General features: G+C 43.5%; 2 protein-coding genes across 12 annotated transcripts in view; one reads left to right on the top strand and one right to left on the bottom strand.

The window, feature by feature from the left end:
• TIAM2 (TIAM Rac1 associated GEF 2) overlaps positions 1-12,264 on the top strand; it is a 241,044-nt gene extending 228,780 nt beyond the window's left edge. For 6 of the 11 annotated variants that reach the window (XM_032258743.1, XM_032258733.1, XM_032258739.1 and 3 more), the window contains 8 exons: positions 1,992-2,171; positions 4,424-4,542; positions 5,484-5,592; positions 6,487-6,545; positions 7,508-7,613; positions 8,610-8,697; positions 9,045-9,199; positions 11,036-12,264. In XM_032258743.1, coding sequence (XP_032114634.1) covers positions 1,992-2,171; positions 4,424-4,542; positions 5,484-5,592; positions 6,487-6,545; positions 7,508-7,613; positions 8,610-8,697; positions 9,045-9,199; positions 11,036-11,673 — 1,454 coding nt within the window. In that variant the 3' untranslated portion in view covers positions 11,674-12,264. The remainder of the gene's footprint in view (positions 1-1,991; positions 2,172-4,423; positions 4,543-5,483; positions 5,593-6,486; positions 6,546-7,507; positions 7,614-8,609; positions 8,698-9,044; positions 9,200-11,035) is intronic. The other 5 variants (XM_032258734.1, XM_032258732.1, XM_032258737.1 and 2 more) reach the window with 2 other exon arrangements.
• The window catches only part of TFB1M (transcription factor B1, mitochondrial), a 57,876-nt gene continuing 46,885 nt past the window's right edge, over positions 12,202-23,192 (bottom strand). The window contains exons 6-7 of the mRNA XM_032258763.1: positions 14,702-14,829; positions 12,202-12,622 (exon numbers count right to left, since the gene is read on the bottom strand). Of these exons, the coding sequence (XP_032114654.1) occupies positions 12,379-12,622; positions 14,702-14,829 (372 nt within the window). The 3' untranslated portion in view covers positions 12,202-12,378. The remainder of the gene's footprint in view (positions 12,623-14,701; positions 14,830-23,192) is intronic.

Below are 23,192 nucleotides of genomic sequence, written 5' to 3'. Positions count from 1 at the left end.
TCCGTGTTTCTCTCTGCGCAGTCCTAGAGGGCACCTGGAGATTTATCCTGACGCCCTTAGTGTTCATTCATGTCCATGGATGCAGCTCTGCTACTGGATTTTAGTCCCAAACCTTATAGTATCCCAGAAGAAAAGGCCCATGTTTAAAAAGTGCAGTCTTAGAATGCTTCAAGGGAGCAAGACCCAGGCAGAATCCATCTTCTCTAGTTGCTTTAGACAGATGCCTGAACCCTGTTGGCATTTCCCCCCAAAACACCCTCTTTTTAATTTTATTTATTTTAAAAAATGTTTGTAGAGATGGGTCTCACTGTGTTGCCCAGACTGGTCTCTAACTCCTGGCCTCAAGTGATCCTCCTATCTAGGCCTCCCAAAGTGCTGGGATGATAGGCATGAGCCACCATGCTGGGCCCACGAACACCTCCACATTGACAGTTTGTAGTACAGTGAAAGCATACCAATGTACTTGACAATACATACAGGTATTGATCGACTTGACGCCCTATGCAACTTACGACCATTCAACTTTACGACCACAATCGCTAGCCACGACTGCTCCGCGTCTGGCAGCGCAAATGTTGCCCAGCTGGGCGTACGACAGTGCGGACCAGCTTCCGGCAGCACTACCATCTCCGCGTGCATATAGCCTACTCAACTTACGACCAAATTGTATTACGACCGGTCAGTCGGAACCAATCGTGGTCGTAAGTTGAGCACTAGCTGTATTGACAGTCAGTACAGTACAATGAACACATACCAGTGGCTTGCTCAGTTTCTCCTTTGTCATAAAGAAGAAGGGTCATCTCACCACCTACTTGGCCTGGTAATCACACTCAAAATGGTATTGCATCTCCTAGAATGTTGTAGATTTTGATCTGATAACACAACCCAAATAAGGGTGTATCTTCCTTCAGAGTAGCTGCATTCCAAGCAACTGGTCATCCAATGTCAACTAGCGGAATCAAAGTAGTGCTAGTGTATCTGCTGGCACTCAAACTAAATGCACCTGGATTCCTATGCACACCCTTCATGGCACCCAGACTCTGAACAGGGGCAGTTTACACTGCCAGAGAGGGTCCTACTGTCATGCCTAGTGGAAGGGAGCTGTGGCTCTGGATGTGAGAAGGGAGAATCTACTTGGAGCTGTAAAATGAAGGCTGTAGGCTGCAGTGCCTGTCATCTTACTTTGCAGGAGAAAAGATACTGCTTTTCAAATAGCCCGCAAGTGTACAGAGTAAGCAACAACTAATGTGAGGCCAGTGGGAAAAACACTGATTCATTTTTCTTTGTGAATTTTTTTGTGGGTGTGGTGTAGGGTCTGGATAACATTGCTTAATGGCCTTTTTGATGTTGTTTGAGATGGAGTCTCGCTTTGTCACCCAGGCTGGAGTGCAGTGGCGTGATCTTGGCTCACTGCAACCTCCACCTCATGGGATCAGGTGATTCTCCTGCCTCAGCCTCCCGAGTAGTTGGGATTACAGGTGCCCACCACCACACCCAGCTAATTTTTGTATTTTTAGTAGAGACAGGGTTTCGCCTTGTTGGCCAGGCTGAACTCCTGACCTCAGGCGATCCGCCCACGTTGGCCTCCCAAAGTGCTGGATTACAGGTGTGAACCACCACGCCCACGCTTCATGGCTTTTAATGAATTGTTTGAAACTCACTTTTTAGGCCACCTATAACAGTATTTCTCATGGGTATGCATGAAATGTGTCTTGAAAGTCAGACACTCCTGCATTTTGAGTCGGTGTTCCTCTTTGGCGTGCAGCTGCATTCCATCCTCGGAAGCTCCCAGCACTCCAGGGCTTTGTCAGGCTGTGATGCATAATCCCACACTGACAGCTGGGTGCCTGACCTGCTGATGTGTTTGGGTTTTTATTAAAGAATGGCATTAAGAGGACTATAGAAATGGATGATCTATAAATGTTAAAAGAGAAATGAATTTAATTCACCCCACTGTGCTCTTCTAAGGTCTTTTATCCATCTGCTTGCAGCTAAAACTGACAAAGCCTTCAAGGCTTTTCTGGATGCCCGGAACCCCACCAAGCAGCATTCCTCCACGCTGGAGTCCTACCTCATCAAGCCGGTTCAGAGAGTGCTCAAGTACCCACTGCTGCTCAAGGAGCTGGTGTCCCTGACGGACCAGGAGAGCGAAGAACACTACCACCTGACGGGTAAGGTGGCCACACCTCCGGGCGAGGGCCTGCAAAGTGCGGTGAGGGGCTGCCAGCCGCGCCCTGGGCTTACCAGCTCACCTCTTCCCCGCCTAGTAGCACGTCCTGTGTCACTTTTCAGTTCTGCGATGGTTAATCTTAGGTTGACTGTGAATATGTGAACAGAGCTAGGTATATGGTCGCTCCTTTAGAGCCTACAGAATACTTTGGTAAAAATGATCTCATCCGGGTAGCCCCATACTTCTCATGTACAGGGACGGTTCCGTCTTCACTTTTAAAAGAAGTTAATTACATCAGGTCATGTGGCTGTGAAGCAGGGCTGCCGGAACTGAAAATCGGGCCTGTTTTCCTACCACTTGGTGAAGTTTTGTGGCGTTTGCCGGCAGAGCTGCTAGTCGGATTTGTTGGGTGAGGCTCCACCTTGTGGAGATATCTAAGCAGAGCGCGGCTCCGAAATCAAACTCCCAAGGATGGGTTACGCTTTCAAGTCGCCGCGGCTGTGTTATTGCTTGAACCTCTGAAATGACTGGCCTGCCTGAGACACAATTTGTCAAAAACACAAAGCCTTGCAGTCTGATGGTAAATAGAGGATCCTTATACAGGGCTTTATTTGGATTGGAGATAGTGACCTGTTCATATATTGAAATTAGGAGGTCCGGTTAAACCACAGGTGACAGAATTTCTGGGGAGAGAAAGTGACTTGTTAACATGTTAGTATTACTGAATAATCAATACTGAGAAGAGTATAAATTAAATTGGCTCTTTTTCCATGACAAGCATACTTTGGTATCAAAATCAACACAGGGAAAGCATTTTTACATGACAGTTAAATTCTATAAGTAAATAATGCAGATCATATTCAGCATTCATATTGTGTAAGACTTCATTTTGCATTAAGATGATCTTCGGAAGGGTTTAAAAACTTCCTTCCAGGCCAGGTGCAGTGGCTCATGCCTGTAATACTAGCACTTTAGGAGGCCGAGGTGGGTGTTCACCTGAGGTCAGGAGTTTGAGACTAGCCTGACCAACATGGAGAAACCCCATGTCTACTGAAAATATAAAATTAGCCAGGCATGGTGCTACATGCCAGTAATCCCAGCTACTTGGGAGGCTGAAGCAGGAGAATCGCTTGAATCCAGGAGGTGGGAGGTTGCGGTGAGCAGAGATTGTACCACTGCACTACAGCCTGGACAAGAGTGAAACTCTGTCTCAAAAAACAAAACAAAACAAAAACTTCCTTCCAAACTTCCCTCCAGATAGAATTAAAATACTGAATTGGGAGAAAAAAATGTTTGAAGAATACTGAATTTGGAAGTGACCTAAAATTTTGCTTTTATAAAATAATTTCTCCCTCATATTCCCTCATGGAAAGTTATGAACATATACCACATATAAATGCAAACAATTGTTCTGTCAGTCAGTCATATGCAGGGGTATTTTTATGTTCTGTTTACACCTAGATCCTGGTTACCAGAAAGGGAAGCCAAACTTGAGAGCTGGCGCCCTAAGCCCAGTCAGTCTTGGGTTTGAAGCCTGACCTAACTCTTGTGTTTCCTCTTTGGAACTCTGGCAGAATATCCTGCACTCACTTATCTCATCTGTAAGATGGGATTGATTCGTCTTTTTAAATTTTGAGACAGAGTCTTGCCCTGTCGCCAGGCTGGAGTGAGATGGAGCAATCTCAGATCACTGCAACCTCCACCTCCTGGGTGCTGGCGATTATCCTGCCTCAGCTTCCTGAGTAGCTGGGACTACAGGAGTGTGCCACCACACCCAGCTAATTTTTACATTTTTAGTAGAGATGGGGTTTCACCATGTTGGTCAGGATGGTCTTGAACTCCTGACCTCGAGATCCACCTGCCTTGGTCTCCCAAAGTGCTAGGATCACAGGTATGAGCCACTGTGCCTAGCCTGATTAGTCTTTGAGTTATTGTGGAGACTAAATGAGATGATTCACAGAAATCACCTGTCGTGATCCTTGCCAAGTAGAAAGGGCTCCATAAATGTTAGTTGTTGTTATTAGTGAAACTTTTCACTGATACTGTTGCCTCATTTCAAAGAGAATTTGAGGTAGGAGGTAATTTTGCTGTTCTTCATTCTAATGGCTGGACTACAGTGTGACTTAATCTGAATGCAATGCTCCTACTAGTAGGTACTGGTCTGGGATCCTGACTTGAGTCATGACTCCTTTCATTATTACTGTTGGATCTAAAACAAATTAACAGTTATAAAAAGGATTTCATATCTTGCAGAAGCACTAAAGGCAATGGAGAAAGTAGCGAGCCACATCAACGAGATGCAGAAGATCTATGAGGATTATGGAACCGTGTTTGACCAGCTAGTTGCCGAGCAGAGTGGGACAGAGAAGGAGGTCTGTGAGACGCCTGCACTCTGGGAGCCTAATGCAAGTGGCTGTGGGATCTGTGGTGACCTTCCAGATAGGTTGTCCTCTTAGAATTTTCCTGAGGGAGATAATCCCTAAGATTTTCTTGATAACAATGTGTCTAATCAACTGTACAATTTACATATAGACATATCATAAAATTCATTACACTGGTTTAAAATATGACTTTATGTCACATTAAAATTGGCTGGAACATCCGTGGAGAGCGAGTTTGCAGAGGGCAGGGTGGAGCAAGGAAGTGGGAATTGGCATGTAGAGTCTGGGGCTTTTCCTTTATTTTGCTTTTTTTTTTTTTAAAAAAAAATAAAAACATCAAATACTGTTGGTTAACTGCTTACTTATAAAACTAGTCCAAGCAGGATTTGACATTTTCTATTTTTCCTTTTTATCTGATTGCTTAGTTTAGAATCGTGTGCTTCTAAAGCCTGCATGCAGGAAGTAGCATAGTTTAGGAAGAAAATGGCAGGAACGGGAAAGAGCTGGAGATCAGTGTTTCACTCTGGCCAGTTTCAACGCTGGTGCTCTTTTATCATCAGCAGCCCGAATGGAGCTCAGAGGTGTTGTATGTACTAGATCCCAGGGGAAAACTTTCAAAGGCACTCTGGAAGAACCACAGACACTGGTAGAGTTAATCTTATGGAAATCGAGTTAATCACAAAGCATGTCTCACCTACATGTGTGTGCATTGGAGCAAAATGCCTTCACCTTTACGTTGTTTATCACTATGGTGCTTGGCTCATGTTTTCAAAACCCCCACTACTACTTACGGCCCCATGTTTACAGGGATCATAAAAATTAAACAGCTGTGCTTGCATTTTTGCAATGACTGTGTGTACATCACTATCTAACATGAGATGGTCTAGCCTGGGATTTCCACGTCTTCCTTACCTCCTGTTTTTACAATCTAGGTAACAGAGCTTTCAATGGGAGAGCTTCTGATGCACTCCACGGTTTCCTGGTTGAATCCATTTCTGTCTCTAGGAAAAGCCAGAAAGGACCTTGAACTCACATTATTTGGTTAGTATTCCATTTAGAAGAATGAAGACTGAAAAGAGGCTGGGAGTAATGGAAGAATTTCGCAAGCCTCACCAGTCCAGCTCACTCTCGAGTTCCAGGAGTCAGAGAATTGCTATAATGGTTGGGGATTTAACAAGGGCCAGCCTCCAACTATTTAAAACTCCAGCATTGCTCTGCGTCCTCATCTTGTTCTCCCTTACAGGAACAGATTCCTGAGGCTATTTTGAAATCTGCTATTTTTTTTTTTTTTTTTTTTGAGATGGGGTTTCACTCTTGTTGCCCAGGCTGGAGTGCAATGGTACGATCTCTGTTCACTGGAACCTGCACCTCCCGGGTTCAAGCAATTCTCCTGCCTAAGCCTCCCAGGTAGCTGGGATTATAGGCACCTGCCACCATGCCCAGCTATAATTTTTGTATTTTTAGTAGAGAAGGGAATGCACCATGTTGGTCAAGCTGGTCTTGAACTCCTGACCTCAGTGATCCACCTGCCTCGGCCTCCCAAAGTGCTGGAATTACAGGCGTGAGCCACTGTGCCCGGCCAGAAACCTGCTATCTTAATAGTCTGCTGCATTTCAAGATGTTTTAATTCTGAGACCTGGGAGAGCAAGTGACAGTGTATTGTCACTGAGATGAACACAATGCCCTTAGCCTTCAATTAAACAAAGAGTTTAAAACTAAGATCTCCTTCCAATAGTAGCTTTTAAATAAGCAGGTACTTCTGCATAGTTCAAATATGAGCGAATGGGAAGTACCATTTATTCACTCTTGTGTTGGCAGAGTAAAGTCTTAGAGACACATACATTTGAATAGCGTTATTCTGTTAAGACATTCAGTTCTAGTTTAACCTTGAAAGAGGTTGCATAAAATACTTTCTTTCTCTTTTCCTTTCTTTAGTTTTTAAGAGAGCCGTCATATTGGTTTATAAAGAAAACTGCAAACTGAAAAAGAAATTGGTAAGGCAAAAATTCATTTTAATTTAAGCTCCCTTTTCATGTCTGTATCTTCCTACTAACGAACTGAAAAGCCCACTGAGCACCAAGCCCACGCTGACTGATACTGCTTACTCCGGGTAACTCACCCCACCACATACTGAGGGTGTTTCTGAGTCTCCCTGTGAAAGATGTCTGTTTTTAAAGATGTATGGCTGGGCATGGTGGCTCATGCCTGTAATCCCATCACTTTGGGAGGCTGAGGTTTGTGCCCAGGAGTTGCTGAGTCCAAGGCTGGCGGATCACGAGGTCAAGAGATTGAGACCAGCCTTGCCAACATGGTGAAACCCTGCCTCTACATAACATACAAAAAGTAGCTGGGTGTGGTAGCACGTACCTGTAGTTCCAGCTACTCGGGAGGCTGAGGCAGGAGGATCTACTGAGGACAGGAGGTGGAAGCTGCAGTGAGCCTTGATCATGCCACTGCATTCCAGCCTGTGCGACAGTGTGAGACCCTGTCAATAAATAAGTAAATAGACAAATACTCATGCGGAGGCCTATATAGAACATCAGCTTTCATATCTCTGAAAATGGCCCATGTTTGTTCCATACATATAGTCTGAAAGTTTGGTTTATTTTCAAATGCCTTTTACCTTGACTCAAAAAACGAAAACAAGGTTAGCTGTGAATACCATACGCCATCGGTTTACCATTTAGAGGCAGTGTGAGGGCATGAAGCCTTGGCTGCTGTTCTTGCTTTGAGACCTGTAACTGCTTCTGAACCACACCTCGGCCTCCCCACCTTCCCCAGCATGTGAGGTCTTTGAGAATTGGGTGTGTAGCTGACTGACTTGTATGCCCTGAACACTCACTTGGCTGCTTGGAGACTTGCCCGCAGGGAGAACATAGCCCCATCTTCCCCGTGCACACATCCTCCCGCAGCGAGACCTTCCCTAACACTTTCTTGGTGGGCCTTCATGTTCCAGCCCTCGAATTCCCGGCCTGCGCACAGTTCTGCCGACTTGGATCCATTTAAATTCCGCTGGTTGATACCCATCTCCGCACTTCAAGTCAGACTAGGGAATCCAGCAGGTAAATGTTTCATGCAATCCGATGCCAGAAAAAGCATTTTAGTAGACTTAACTGTGGAATGAAAAATAAGAAAGGACCTTGGGGATCACTTTTGGTGCCTTTTATTTTATAGACATGGAAAATGAGGACAAGAGAGGTTGTTTTGATGTTCCTTTGCAGATTTCTGGGAGAAACTAATTGCTGGTGGATAGCTTTTTCTTTGCCAAATGCCTTTCTCCATTGGTGCCTTATTTTCCCTAACAATAGTTTTCAACATTTTCCTTCCTGCCTGATACCCTTGATACCCTAAAATGTGTTAGAATAACAAAGATCCACAAATTTATGTTTTTACAAATTTCTGGTAATTTACAATACCAGTATTACATTTCTGGTAATTTACAATACCAGAAATTTGTAAAAACATAAATTTGTGGATCTTTGTTTTTCTAACACATTTGAAAATTCCTTAAGGTTAGGTAGTGATATAAAAAGAAAAACAATCTTTGACTCTGGAAAATGTACAGAGATCCTTCCAGAGTAATCCTGTTTTGGTGACAGGCATCTGGTGACACAAAAGGCCAGCAGGCTGAGTCATGCAGTGCCCTGATGGGCTTCTGTTTAGCTTTTAGAAGTGCTTCTGTTTTCTAGAACAGAACTCATTTGGGGCTGGCCTCTTTTACCTCAAGTACCCCAGCTCCTTTTCCTTCTAAGGAAAGGAACTACAAAGGAAGGCTGAAGAATGGGATCCACCAAATCTCTTCCCCAGAGAGGGGCTCCAGAGGTAGGGAGAAGGCAGTTCAGACGGAGAAAAGTCTGCAGCAGGAAATGTGAAAAGTAACCAAAAGGCACAGTTCTTGTAACTGTGAAAATCATACATAGAATGAGCCACAGAAGAAAATGAGCCAGGACTGGGAATATTAGACTTTGTTAAGTCATGAGATTTAAACTTTACAAGTATTCTTAACCACAGCATTTTGGGCAAAGTTGTAGACTCTTGTTCCATTTCCTTTTACACAGGGACAGAAAATAATTCCATATGGGAACTGATCCATACGAAGTCAGAAATAGAAGGACGGCCAGAAACTATCTTTCAGTTGTGTTGCAGGTATTACTGACTTCTGAAGATTAAAACCAACAGAAATAACATAGAATTATGTCTCTTAAAGAAGGGAGTTTATTTTTAGTGCCCTCCTGAATTTTGATGACATTTTGATGACACACTCCCTGCCCTTCAAAAAAGGCAACCAAGGCTACTAGTAGAAGGAGAATACGTTGATTAAATAAATATCAAAATCTTAGCGTGATCAATTCTCACCTCCTTTTGTACGGGAGGCCACATGGCACAGCTGCTGGGTGCCAGCAGGTGCAAGGCACAGGAACACAGGTGAGCGTGGAATGGGAGCACAATGAGCACTCTGGACACTTATGATGTTTTCTCTCCCCCTTACCCAGCGACAGTGAAAGCAAAACCAACATTGTTAAGGTGATTCGTTCTATTCTGAGGGAAAACTTCAGGCGTCACATAAAGTGTGAATTACCACTGGAGAAAACATTTAAGGATCGCCTAGTACCTCTTAAGAACCGAGTTCCTGTTTCGGCAAAATTAGGTGAGAATTTTGCTAGCCTTGTGTTTATTCAAGAAAACATGAGCTTCTAAAAAGGATATATGCTCTTATAATACAGCTGTGAGTTGTTACTTTATGCCATCAGGGTATCTTTATTTCCTTTTAAGAGACTTAAACATGTCTTTTGCTCCAAGACATTCTTTTGTAAAATACAGCCACCCCCAACCCCAAATCCCTTCTCTTCCTACCAGCTGACATAGTCCAAATGTACCATCTTATTTCTTCCACTAAGATGTGCATGAGTCCAGGGGCTTTGTTTTCCTCACTGCTGTATTCCCAGTGCTCAGAGCAGTCCCAGGCATCCTGAAGGTGAGTGCTGAATGAAGATCAAGAAACCTTACACGGATGGTCTCCACCTTCTGATGGTTCGACCTACAGTTATTCGACTTTACTATGGTGTGAAAGTGACACACGTTCAGTAGAAACCATACTTTCAGTACCCAAACAACCATTCTGTTTTTCGCTTCTAGTGCAGCATTCACAACACTTAATTATAAAATTAAGCCTTGTGCTAGATGACTGCCCAACCATAGGCTAACGTGAGTGTTCTGAGCACACTGACAGCAGGCTAGATGCCTGACCGTGATGGTCAGTGGTATATTAAATGCACTCTCGACTTTCAATATTATCAACTTAACAATGGGTTGATTGGGACGTAATGCCATCTAAGTTAAGGGGCATCTTATATTCATTCTTAATCGATAAGGCACCAAGTAAGCATTCCAAATCATGTTGTTCTGCTTGTTTCTAAAATTTCAGCTTAAGTTTTCAGAACCTTATTTCTACATTAACTGTTTTATTATCTTTGTTATTATTAGTCTTAGAAAATGTGAAACTTCTTTTTTTCTTTTTAAATCACAGTGTGACCTCTTCAGATTTACCACATATTTACTATTTTCTCCATTGTCAAAGTAAACTGGCCATCAAAATAATATGCTGTTATTATTTGTAAAAACACCCAAACTGAGAACTCCTATCCTTCTTTCAATCCAAGAGAAACACACCCCCCCCCCCCATAACATCAAATTTCAGAAGGTTGGTTTGACATTCCAGGAGAGACAGTTCTCATGAGAGACAAAGAGCATTTTCTAGGCTGGGCATGGTGGCTCATGCCTGTAATCACAGCACTTTGGGAGGCCAAGGCAGGTGGATCCCTTGAGCTCTTGAGAACAGGAGTTTGAGACCAACCTGGGCAACACGGCAAAACCCCATCTCTACAAAAAAAAGTATAAAAATTAGCCAGGTGTGGTCATGTGTATCTGTAGTCCTAGGTACTCGAGAGGCTGAGGTGGGAGGATCACTTGAGCCCAGGAGGTGAAGGTTGCATTGAGCACAGATCACACCGCTGCACTCTGCTCAGGCTGTTTTTAGTAGCTGCATTTTTGCCTAAATACCAGGATAGTTGTTAATTGAAGTCATATCATAAAATCTTAATTAAGATGTTAAATGTTGGCTGGGCGCAGTGGCTCACACCTATAATCCCACCACTTTGGGAGGCTGAGGCAGATTAGGAGATTGAGATCGTCCTGGTCAACATGGTGAAACCACGTCTCTACTAAAATACAAAAAATTAGCTGGGCGTGGTGGTGCATGCCTGTAGTCCCAGCTATTTGGGAGGCTGAGGCAGGGGAAATGCTTGTGGCAACGGCAGTGAGCCGAGATCACCTAACTGCACTCCAGCCTGGCAACAGAGTGAGACTCTGTCTCAAAAACAACAAATAAAAAAAGACGTTAAATCTTACACAAGCTTTAAGGCAAACATTACACATTGTGTAACCTGTTTCTGTATCACAGCGAAATGTGTTTTTCTCACTGCAGCTTCATCCAGGTCTTTAAAAGTCCTGAAGAATTCCTCCAGCAGTGAGTGGACAGGTGAGACTGGCAAGGGAACCTTGCTGGACTCGGACGAGGGCAGCTTGAGCAGCGGCACCCAAAGCAGCGGCTGCCCCACGGCCGAGGGCAGACAGGACTCCAAGAGCACCTCTCCTGGGAAATACCCACATCCCGGCTTGGCAGATTTTGCAGACAATCTCATCAAAGAGAGTGACATCCTGAGCGATGAAGATGATGACTACCATCAGACTCTGAAGCGGGGCAGCCCTACTAAAGACATCGAAATTCAGTTCCAGAGACTGAGAATTTCTGAGGACCCGGACATTCACCCTGAGGCTGAGCAGCAGCCAGGCCTGGAGTCGGGCGTGGGCCAAAAAGGAGGAGAGCAGCCCAAACTGGTCCGGGGGCACTTCTGTCCCATCAAACGAAAAGCCAACAGCACCAAGAGGAACAGAGGGACTTTGCTCAAGGCACAGATACGTCACCAGTCCCTTGACAGTCAATCTGAAAATGCCACCATCGACCTAAATTCTGTTCTAGAGCGAGAATTCAGTGTCCAGAGTTTGACATCTGTTGTTAGTGAGGAGTGTTTTTATGAAACAGAGAGCCACGGAAAATCATAGTATGATTCAATCCAGATATGGGTTAAATTCCTCATTTTACTTTTAAACTGGTGGTAAAGTGGAAATTGCAACAACAACAACAACAAACTATTAATTACTGGGTTTTGTGCAGTATACATTTTCCCACAAAATAGTTGTAAAGATTTAAGTTATTTTAATTTATTGTAGATCAGAAACCTAGATGAAACTGGTCAGAATCTGTAAATTACTTAGTTTATATCCCTTTTGAGCAGGTATCAAATGATTTAGAATCCTTAACATTGCATTCTATTTTAAGTTATGTGGAAAAAGTAAGGTTGGGGAAGTTGTGATTAATAGCTTTTAAAGGGTCATTTTTTTTTTTTTTTTAATCCTCTGGGCATTTTCTTTCAGCTGTTAGTTTTTGCTTTATTTAAAGCATATTTAAGTTATTTTAATGTGGTTTAGGGGCAAAATGTGCAGATACTTCATTTTTGTAAGATTGTAATAGATGTTGTTTATACTAAACATGTCATATCTATGCAGTATATATTAAAAGAAAGCTTGTACTGTACCTTATTTGATGATATTTATTTTCTCTGCCAAGCTGTACAGTAAAAGGAAAATAAGTCACCTCTGGTCACTGGCATTTTTATTGTCATTCTGTAAAGACAAAAGAGTACCCATATAAGAAGCTCCACGTAGTGAAAATCGACATCCTGTAGGCTGCTCACCCCCAGGCAGCGGCTAGAGTCTGTGACTCTCCCCGTCATCTTCTTTTTCTTTCTTTTCGCTTTTTCTTTGCTTGAGTTCTTCTCTGAAATTATATGCAAAGAGGTGTGGGTCTTCATCACACATTCTTCTGTATACATCACAGAGGCTCTTAAATTGTGGGATGGAGAGCTGGCAGGGCCGAAGAGTAGGGTCCACGTCTGCCAGCTCTAACAGCCTGCCCGTGCTTTCCAAGCGCTGCGCTTCAGGGAATAACATTCTGAGGGGAAGAGGGAAAAATCAGAATTTTACTTAATTCTGCAAATCATGACACTTTTTAACCCTCAATGGAAAACAGCAAAGTTGAGCCTCTGGGATTATAGCACCAGGTAACAGGTAGGGCCGCCTCTGAGGCAGCTCTAACCCGATGCGCAAGGCATCCGCACCATGGGAAAATATTCTCCAGAGCTCAATCAGTACATATATTTTTAAGGTAAGTAAGTTTAAAGTAACATCTGCAATGTAAGTTTGATTTGCCTCATGTTTTGATGTGAGAGTTGTATTACTTCTTGTGTGACAAATCTCTAGTTTTGAGTCTCTAGAATCTGAATTTATCAGCCTTTGGAACTCTTCATGCTAAAGGAGTTACTTGTTTTGCTAAAAGTCTGAAAACAGCTCATATGAAAATATAAATAATTATTCCACTTATTTTTCAAGCATCTTTGAGTATATATTTTACATTTCATCTATGCAAATTGAACCATTGTTCTAAAATGACTACCAGAACTGCTTGAAATGCTGCCGAGTGAGGCCTGGATTGCATTTTCTTTCTTTCAAGTCTCAGGGCTCTTACAGAGCTCATCCCACAGGGCTTGGACGGTGTCCTAGCCAGGGGAGACTGCATGCTTCTTACAGGCTGACGGTCCTCTCAACAATGAATTGCATGTCCTCCACACTTTCGGGCTGAGGTGACAGATCTTTGAGTTCAGTTTCATGGCAAAGAGGGCCTGATGATGGTCTCTAATACCTGAAGAACACCAACAGGTCTGCTGCCCCAGATGGCACAGTATCTGGCCCATGTCTGTCCTAAGGACTGTGTATCTGAAATGAATGGGGCCCTTCACTTAGCTGGGGGGTTGCCTTGGAAACACTAGTGCTAGCTCCAGGCTCAGACCAATTCCAGGATTTTCAAAAGTACATAAAAGGACATAGTTTTTGTGCTCCCCCTCCCCCATGAATCAGAACTATTGGGTACAGCTGTGTGGGTTCTGCTCTGCGTGTGAGCCGAAATCCAGCTTCTGTTTCACTCACCAGCAGTGCGCTGCAGCCAGAGAGGTGTCTTTGTGCTAATTAGCATCAAAATGGCTGGCCAGTCACCAGCTGTGCACCTTAAGTCTCTGATAGAGAAGTAGGAATTATCTGGTAAGGTGGGAATCCTGGCTTAATTAGAGGTAACAAGTGGCAGGCTGAGGCTCTAACCTCTGCCATCTGGATCCTCAGGAACGGGCTTTGTGGACTGCAGTGCTCTTAGGAGCTGATGCCCAGCTGGCCCCTGAAATAATCTGCTGTCATTTCATGTGCTAAAGGGACACTCTGGACCCTGTAAAGGAGAGAATTAAAATGAAGCCATGTTGAAGAGGTTTTAGAAAATGAGAAATATGTAGCTCTCAGGCTGAGCCCCTTTGAACAGCTGAATATGGATAGACTATCGTAGATGGAAATCTTTTACAAATACACACTTTCCTGCCTCCTTAAGCACATTATCACTGGGCCTAACTAAACAGCTTCTTGGCTCTTCCTGGATCTGCACAACGGCTGTGGTTCTTCAGAGCCCATCGAGGTGGTGACCTTTAGACCACTAAGCTCCATCAGGTTTCCCCAGTGGCTCCTGTGAGCCTCTTCGGAGCACCAGCTTTCTGTAAGATGGAGACGTGCTTGCGTGAGGACTTCGTGATATGATTTTGGCTGTTCAGAAGTTGTATGTGCTTCCTAGTTCTCAAGTGTATCCTTAAAGAAGCGATGGGGCAACTTGGTAGAAAGCAAGCATTTTAAGACCCATTATGATCTGTCCCAGTACTCACTGGGAAACCACGAGCTCCCCGGTACAGAGCCAACGTGAGCTGTGCAGTCACCAGTTCCAAGATGTGCTTACGGTAAAGCCACCCTGTGAGAGCCACCTGAGGTCTAGCAAGTCTTTGCTCTCTCCTCAGTGGCAGTGAAGTATTGCCCGTCATAGGACTAAACTAAGTGTAATACTCATTGGGAGCTTTAAGAATTGAGCAAACAAGGTGCCTGCTCTTAAGAAGTACCTGAGGATTTTATAAAGACTGTGACTGAAGAGAAGAAAAGGCATTCTCACCCGAGCCCTCGATGGCAGTATTTCCTTCGGAACTGAAATACATTCTGGACAACTTTTTCCACCAGCTTGAACGGCTGCTCTATCTTGGGGTGTATCAAGGGAGTGAAGTGCACCACACCCACGTCTACCTGTGTTGTAAGCAAACATATTATCATTTTGTGGCATGATATGGTGGCACAGCGTGATCAATCAACTCATCCTGGTAAAACAGGAGGGGCTGTCGACACAGTTTTCATAAAGAGACCTTTCCATGTGCTTTGGTTTCATCTCTAGGCATGGAAGATGGTGTTTTCTGGATTTGCAAATGACATGGAGAAATCAATTGGCTGCACCTGTTCTGTAATGACATCCACCTGACCTGTGCTTGATGGTCACTTAATGTTAAAATGCAATCTTACAATGGCTTCAAAGTCAATCCAAATCATGGAAGTCAGTCGGCAGATAATAGGTGGCAGTAGGCTATTTTAGTTAGCTTTTGAATGAGTAAAAAACTAAGCTGCAGCAGCAGCTTCAAGACACAGAGAGATGGCAGACAGGCCCCCAGGGACCACTCAGCGCTAAACTTCCCGGATAGAGACACCACTTATTTTCAGTAGACACTGATTAATCAGCTGGACTGAATTCATGAGTGCAGTCTGAAAAGCCATATAACTTTCTGGTAGCAACTTTAAATACCCCAAAAGGCACAGGCAGGACTGAAATTGAAAATGGAAACCACCCAAAAATGTCACTGTTTGATAGTGTTTAAGCTACTGCCAGCTGTGGAGATTCTTTAATTGTCAAAAGATAAAACTTTTTGGGCATATCTGATAAGAGATTTATACCCTGACTTCTTCCAAAAATGGACTCATGGTGATTTACAAGGACACATTCAAATCCCAAAGGAAGAACACTTAAAAGACAAAGAGAAACAGAGTCAAAACTGTACACACACAAAAATGCTGATGAGACTACGGTCTAGGAAATGGGAAGTCTTGTCATAATTGACAAAAGCCTCAGTCTCCAGGAATTGTTAAACTTGTTAATGAGGATCTCATACAGACTCAACAAAGGCAAAGAAAGTAGGGCAATTTAGGAGGTGTGGACCGCACAACTGCTTTGCAAAAGGAACTCTACTGTTCAAATCCCATAGAGGTTGTCATTTTCTCTTAAGAGGACTTGCTCCTAAAGATCCTTGTGGTTGGCCAGGTGCAGTGGCTCATGCCTGTAATCTTAGCACTTTGGGAGGCCAAGGTGGGTGGACTGCCTGAGCTCAGGAGTTCGAGACCAGCCTGGGCAACATGGCAAAATCCCATCTTATTTATATATTTAAACAAACAAAAAAGATCCTTGTGGCCACATAATTCCTTCAAAAGATGAAGTTGGGAGAGTGGCTTTTCCGGTTGTCTTTCTTTTAGGGCAGAAGGAAAACAACTGCATATGATGTGAGACTTTATGGACAAGAAAATGAAAATAAAAGCTGTGCTTAGCCTCAGGCAGCCTGACGCGCTGTGGGAGGAGCCTGTGGTGCCTGAGCTGTGTCATCAAGGCCCAGACCTCCCAGACCTTGTACCTCTCTATTTAAACGATCAATGAGCCTGTCCCCAAAGGTTTCAGGTCAGCTACAGCTGCGCCCACTGGACAGAACGGGAAATAGGCTTTGGTGGTAAGGGGCAGTGTGGGCTGGCATATGCTGAGAATGTGCCAAGCTGCCTTTCTACACTCCAAATGCCCGCCCCCTACATCCGTCAGCCTTCGGACTGATGTGAAGATCCTATGGTGGAACAGTAGTTATGAACAGTGACTTGGTGTCCAGTTTGGAGAGGTCTGTGGTCATAGAGGAAAGAGGGGCTGAAGACGACGGGGGAGTGTGAAGTGGACGCAGGGTTTAGGTAGGGTGGGAGGACTGCTGCAGGGAAAGAAGAAAGCTGGTTTCAGCTCAGGGCAGTTCTGGGGAAGGAAAAAGTACTGATTTATGAATGGCGGAGCAGAGGCAGTGGCCCAAGACACACTCCAGTGACTTCAGACGTCAGGTTCCTTTCCACCAAGGCTGAACTAGCCCGCCTACCTTGCCTCTTCCTGCTTTGCACAGAGAAGTGGCCCCAACTGTCAGGCAGGTGTCTGACCACTCTCTAGACCTCGCCGGCCTTCTCACCCTGGACTCTCCCTTCCCCTCTCACCCCGAGCTCCCTGGCGCCCTCGTCCCTGCCTCCCATTCTCCAGGACTCATCTCCTGTAACCCTTCAACTCTAGTTCCCCCAGTGACACAGCCAATTCCAGCAATTCTTCCTAGCAGCCTGCTAGTCTCCACAGAAAACACTCTTAGCAAAATCTGGGATGAAATCTCATCCCTGCCTAGGCCTAGGTCATGAAATATTATCAAAACTCTACAGAATGTTTAAATACTATTAAGACTAAAAACACAAATACAGAGATAGATGCACTGTCCTTCCAGTACAGAAACTGCCACTTCCACCTTCCTTAGATTTTAAATTCTGGCCTCATCTTTATTTGCCTGATTTCATTCCTTTGAGAATAGTTGGTATTTGCAAATACAGGAAATGTCTAACTTTTACTTAATTTAAATAAAGTTTTAAAACTCTGAACAAATACAGCAGTACCTCATGTAGCAGTCGACTTCTAAAGTTTGAACAGAATTCCAATACTCTGTTAAGTTGGCTTACGTTATGTCACTGCTGAAAGAGAACTCCCCTCAGAAATGCAGCTACTGTCTGGTGAAGGATTCTGTAATACTCAGTGTCAGCAATGCTCTTCGTTATGTCTCCTGCTTATGGGACAGCGAGGACCTCTCCTGTACCCCTTCCCCTCCCCTTCCCCCAAAGGCACCTTTCAGAATTACTCTGATGGATCCCATTTTCTCTAGAACCACAGGAAAGCTGCTTGGTAACTATGGTAACGAACAAAAAAATGCTTTTTACTTATGTTTGAATGCTTCTTTAAAATTACAACTATTATTTTTTCTTCCTTGAGTTTTAAGTCTATTAATGGGTTTGATTACAAAAAAGAAATCAGTACAAAGGCATTAGAAGTACTTAAAATATTCTATTTAATGCTGCCAGCCCTTTTCTAAACTCAGTCTATCAACATATCAAAATGACCTACTAAAATTTCAAATGAAAGGATTTAAAATGAATTTAAATATTTGCCTTTCTAACCCTATATGTCAATGCTGTAACAAGCTAAGCCTGTTTCTCAGTGTTAGCAGCCTTGGCCACAACAGGCCTGAAGCAGATGTCCTGGTTTCCAGGCCAGAGTATCTAGGCCGGGACTAGTTATCAGCTCAGAGCAGCACCTGGAACTCACAAGGGACCTCGGCTAAGGAGATATTAAACCTTAAATCTTAGATATTATAACTGAGAACTGCAATCGACATGATATACAGAGGACACTGAACAATGTACAACTCCGTTCCTGATGATTATCATGTGCCCGAAAACGAAGTCATGACCACATGCACGGACACAGAAACAATACTGGCCACTGTCTACAAAAGAGTCTTCATTCAACACTTCCATGGTGTTCAAGACCATTAGAGGACAAGGGAGTGGAGGGGAAAAATGATGAGGAAGTTACTATTGGATAAGCCAAGAGACAGCTGTAACTTGGAGACAATGGAAAGGCTAGTGAAAAATGGAGTACAGGGAATAATCAGTAAGACTTTAAAGAACAACATATAAGAAGGATTCAAAGTTCAAAGTGGGACGATCATGGACAGACCTGAGTGTGGGGAACAGGAAGCATATGGCATCTTGCAGGCTATAGACACCAAAAGATGGAACACAGGAGGACAGGGGTTTGGGAGAGTCACTTTAGTGTTGGGTAAACAACAGAGCAAGGCAAGTGTCCCGGATGCTTGGTTTCCCCACCCACCAGTGTCTGCTTACTCAAGTCCCTCCACCAAGCTAGTGAGAGTCCACAATTGAACATCACAGGCCTCCAGGTTACAACTTTCCCAGTAAGGATAATCCCAGGCAGAGGCAGCAAGTCACTGATGCCTATGATATGATAATGATGCATGTCACAGAAGAACAAAATACTGACAAGTGTGAATGTATATCATATTTCCTAGAATTGGTTTACTCTACCTGTGATCCATGTTCCAAAGGCAATTTCAGGAAAGAATTTCCACTGTAAAACCTTAAGGCTGACAGCATTCTAAGTATTTCAAACTAATTGATTCAACAAAGATCGACTACACGGTGAGTACCTATCTTAAAACTGTACAATTCATGTTACTGTAACAATATTAATTTCTGTAGAAGTTCTGTCCTCACCCTTTTTTCTTTCTACAGATCTTTGGCTTTTTCTCTTTTTCCTTGGGATCATAAAAAAGGAACAGATTTTCAACAGTCACACAGTGTTTCCTCTCAGAGCAGATGTGGTAGGAAGAACCGAGGCCAAGAGAATGACAGGGAGCTCAGATCACAATGAGAAATAAGACTAAGAAATGTGGTGAGGGGGATGAAGAGTTTTTTTTTTACCATGTAAATTATGTATGTAAATGTAAATATGTATATATGTAAATTATACTGATTAGTAATAACAACAAGATGAGTCAGTGTCTCTTGGTCCCAAGAGATGAAACAATTTCAGGGAGATGCACGTGTAATCCTCAAGAAAGCACAAATGGAACAAGAACTAACAACTGTTGTATAAAGATTTTCTGTTACATTTCATCTGGAGTTCTCGGGTGATCATAGGGAAAAGACCTTCCTAAAACCAAGCCTTTTCCACAAACCATGACCTTGGCTCCTGTGAAGAAGCAGCATCTGGAGGTACCCTGTGTTTCCTATCCCGGGCTATGCTCCCGCTTGGTTTGTGGGTATGGCAGGAGTTGCCTGAGGCAGCTTCGAGGCTGCCCTGTCTGGCCATGGTGTGGCAGCACATCAGCAACTGCCAGGGTCTGGCCCCCAGCGCTGCAGGTTCAGAGCAACTCCAGCCCCTCAGGGCGAACCCAGTACCTCAGAGAGGCTCGAAATCTAAACAAACTCACAGGCACTTGATAAATGCTGCTGCTCTTAATATTAGTAAATAAACATGCATACAAATACAAATACAGTAATTCATAATAAACTGTAATTGTCAAACGGACTAGACATCACACTAAAGATGTCTGGTCAGCACATTTGTTCAGAGCTGATACTGTTTATTTCCTAAGGCTGGGTCAGAAGAAAAACATTATTTTAGGATTAGGTCAAATCATTTTAAATTTGTGGGGCTGGGACAGGTAGCTATTTTATCTTACTCTGAACTATCATTATTTTCAAGGTTGAATGGAAAGCAAACAAGAAAAAACATTTCTATTACTCAGGGTTCTCTACAGGGACAGAACTAATGGATATATATAAAGGGGAGTTTATTAAGTATTAACTCACACGATCACAAGGTCCCATAATAGGCCATCTGCAGGCTGAGGAACAAGGAGAGCCAGTCCAGGTTCCAAAACTGAAGAACTTGGAGTCCGATATTCAAGGGCAGAAAGCATCCGGCATGGGAGAAAGATGTAGGCTGGGAGGCTAGGCCAGTCTCTCTCTTCACATTTTTCTGCCTGCTTATTCTAGCCGAGCTGGCAACTGTTTAGATTGTGCCCGTCCAGATTAAGGGTGGGTCTGCCTTTCCCAGTCCACTGACTCAAATGTTAATCTCCTTTGGCAACACCCTCACAGATATACCCAGGATCAATACTTTGTAACCTTCAACCCAATCAATCTGACAGTCACTAGAAACCAACACAACACTGTTGGTTTTTAAATTGGACAGCATTTGAAAAATACAAGGATGGGGCTCCATCCCAGAAAATTAAGTAAGTGCCACTGGGCTGGGCCTGAGCCTGGTCCTCTGGGCTTTTCCAAAGCCCTCATGTGGGCAGAAGTGAGAATCACAGGTTTAGGGAACAATCCCAGTTGCTTGGGAACGTATCACGCAGTCAACTCAGATCCTGGAGATTAAATTCACCAGAAGTGCAGCTAGAGCCCCATGACACCCCCAAAGCCAGCACGAGTCCATGCTGGGTACAGCTCAAGGATGAAAATCAGACACAAACTTCCTCAGTCTCGCTCTCAGTTAAGAATGACCAAATGAGCCAGTTCTGGAAAATGAGACATTAGAGGAAAGTCTGGGGTGGCAGTGGAAGAGAGAAAGAGAATTCTAGAATGCTTTGCTGTTTTTTTTTTTTTTTTTTTTTGAGACAGAGTCTCACTTTTGTCCAGGCTGGAGTGCAGTGGCATAATCTTGGCTCACTGCAACCTCCACCTCCTGGGTTCAAGTGATTCTGGTGTCTCAGCCTCCCAAGTAGCTGGGACTATAGGCGGGTGGCACCATGCCTGGCCAATTTTTGTATTTTTAGTAGAGTCAGGGCTTCACCATGTTGGCCAGACTGGTCTCAAACATCTGGCCTCAAGTGATCCACCTGCCTTGGCCTTCCAAAGTGCTGGGATTATAGGCGTGAGCCACTGTGCCTGGCCATAGAACATGTTGCTTCTTGATGAAAGGGTCAGCTGGGGCAGCCATCTCATAGCTGTTGGAAGTAAAAATAAAACATAGAGACAAATCTCCAAATTCAATGTTTTATTTGGGAAACAAGATTTGTAATTCAGGGCCTACATATATTCCTGGTGGTCTTCAGTATGTCCAAAGACCAAAGAGAAGGTTGGGAGTTTTATTAGTAAGAGAAATGTTATATGTTGTTTTGAAAGAAAGTTCATTGGCACTTTTGTGGGCATGCTCTGATTGGTGAGTGACGACAGAGGGTAAAACCAGTCTTAGAGTCCCAGTAGGTGGTCCCAGCAGCTACTAGGTAAAACTGGTCTTGGTGTTACAGCAGGCAGTTTCAACAGCTAGGCTTACAGAACATGTAAATTTTGGAGTAGGTGCTATGTGCCCTGAGTGCTTTTTCCTCCTGGGCCCTTCACTCTGATTTAGTTGGGTAAGACAAGAATGATCAAATTTGTATAATCAACTTTCACACAGCCAAGAAAAGCTCAGTTTGAAGGAACAGAAAAAACAGAATTAGCTGGAACCCTTAAGAAGAGTTTTAAATTGCAGAATTAACCTTGAACAGTACTGACTCCCAAACAATGAGTACTTATAGTTTAGTCTACTGTTAGAGTTTCTGTAATTTATTCACTGAAACGTTCTACATAAGCCCAAAGCACCTTCTACAAATTTGTTTTCAAAATGCAGACAGGAAATTCTGGGTTCTTTTTACAGACCAAAGATGCCCTAAACTACATTACATATATTTAATTATATTTCCAGGATTTATGAACACCCTTTATCTTGAATCCATTTCCTATGCAATATCTCTACTCATCTAGTTAGTTCCATTTAATTGCTTCCATGACCAGAGCCTCCCAGAGTCTCTATGTCTCCAATTTTGATCTCTTTAAATCCTCCACACCATAGCCAAGTACTCTGTAAACCACAAATTCCACCACAAAAAACTACTGTGATGGCTCACAATGCCTCTATTGGTGGCCTCAAACTCTTTATTGAAGAAAATGTCAGCCACCAAAGTGTTTCCCCTCAACCCCAATGAACCCCAGGATTCTTCTATTAGGGTAGAAGAAATAACTCTCATAAGCCTGTTACTGGGATTCAGTGATGAGAAGATGGAGCGCAATGCTTTATAAACTGTTAAGCTCTATAGGAAGGTGTGGTATTGTTATTTCCAAAATACTCAGTTAAATTACTGATTCTTTCAGAAAGAAAATAAAAGCCTGCCTGAACATCCAGATTAACATCACTAAGCAACACCACACACTAAGAGAAGCAAAAGTAACTTCTGCTTAAAGATAAATGAAAACATTCTAAAGGAGAAAGCAGATGGACTGCAGTCACTCAACCCACAATGGACTTTGCGGGACTGAGAAGTAAACGCTGATATGTAAAGCTACAGAGATTTCTGGGTTAATTTGTTTCCACAGCTTATAAACTACCACAGAGGAGTAAGACTTACAAATGCGCTCTTTCTAACTGGAGGTGGGGCGGTGCTGGGTAGTATGTCAGAGTTTCAAAAATCACTGCTCTGGGCCTCAATCCCATTCCTGCAATTTACTCACTTTACAGCCTTAGTCAAAAGTTACTTCTCTGTAGCTTAGTTTGTTCTTTTTTTTTTTTTGAGGTAGAGTCTTGCTTTGTCGTCCAGGTTGGAGTGCAGTAGTGCGATCTCAGCTCACTGCAACTTCCATCTCCCAGGTTCAAGCGATTCTCTGGCCTCAGCCTCCCCAGTAGCTGGGGCTACTGGTGTGCCACCACGCCCAGCTAATTTTTGTATTTTCAGGAGAGACAAGGTTTCACCATGTTGGTTAGGTTGGTCTTGAATTCCCGACCTCAGGAGACCCACTCACCTCAACATCGCAAAGTGTTGGGATTACAGGCATGAGGCACTGTGCCCAGCCAGTTTTCTTATCTATAAAATGAAGATTCCTTTTATCTCATAGGTTTGTCTTGAGAATTAAGTATTATAGCACTTTAAACAGTACCTGGCATC

This window comes from Sapajus apella, unplaced genomic scaffold (assembly GCF_009761245.1).
Source record: "Sapajus apella isolate SASKATOON/1434 unplaced genomic scaffold, GSC_monkey_1.0 scaffold105, whole genome shotgun sequence".
Taxonomy (NCBI): Eukaryota; Metazoa; Chordata; class Mammalia; order Primates; family Cebidae; genus Sapajus; species Sapajus apella.
This window is presented reverse-complemented; position numbering and strand designations above follow the sequence as displayed.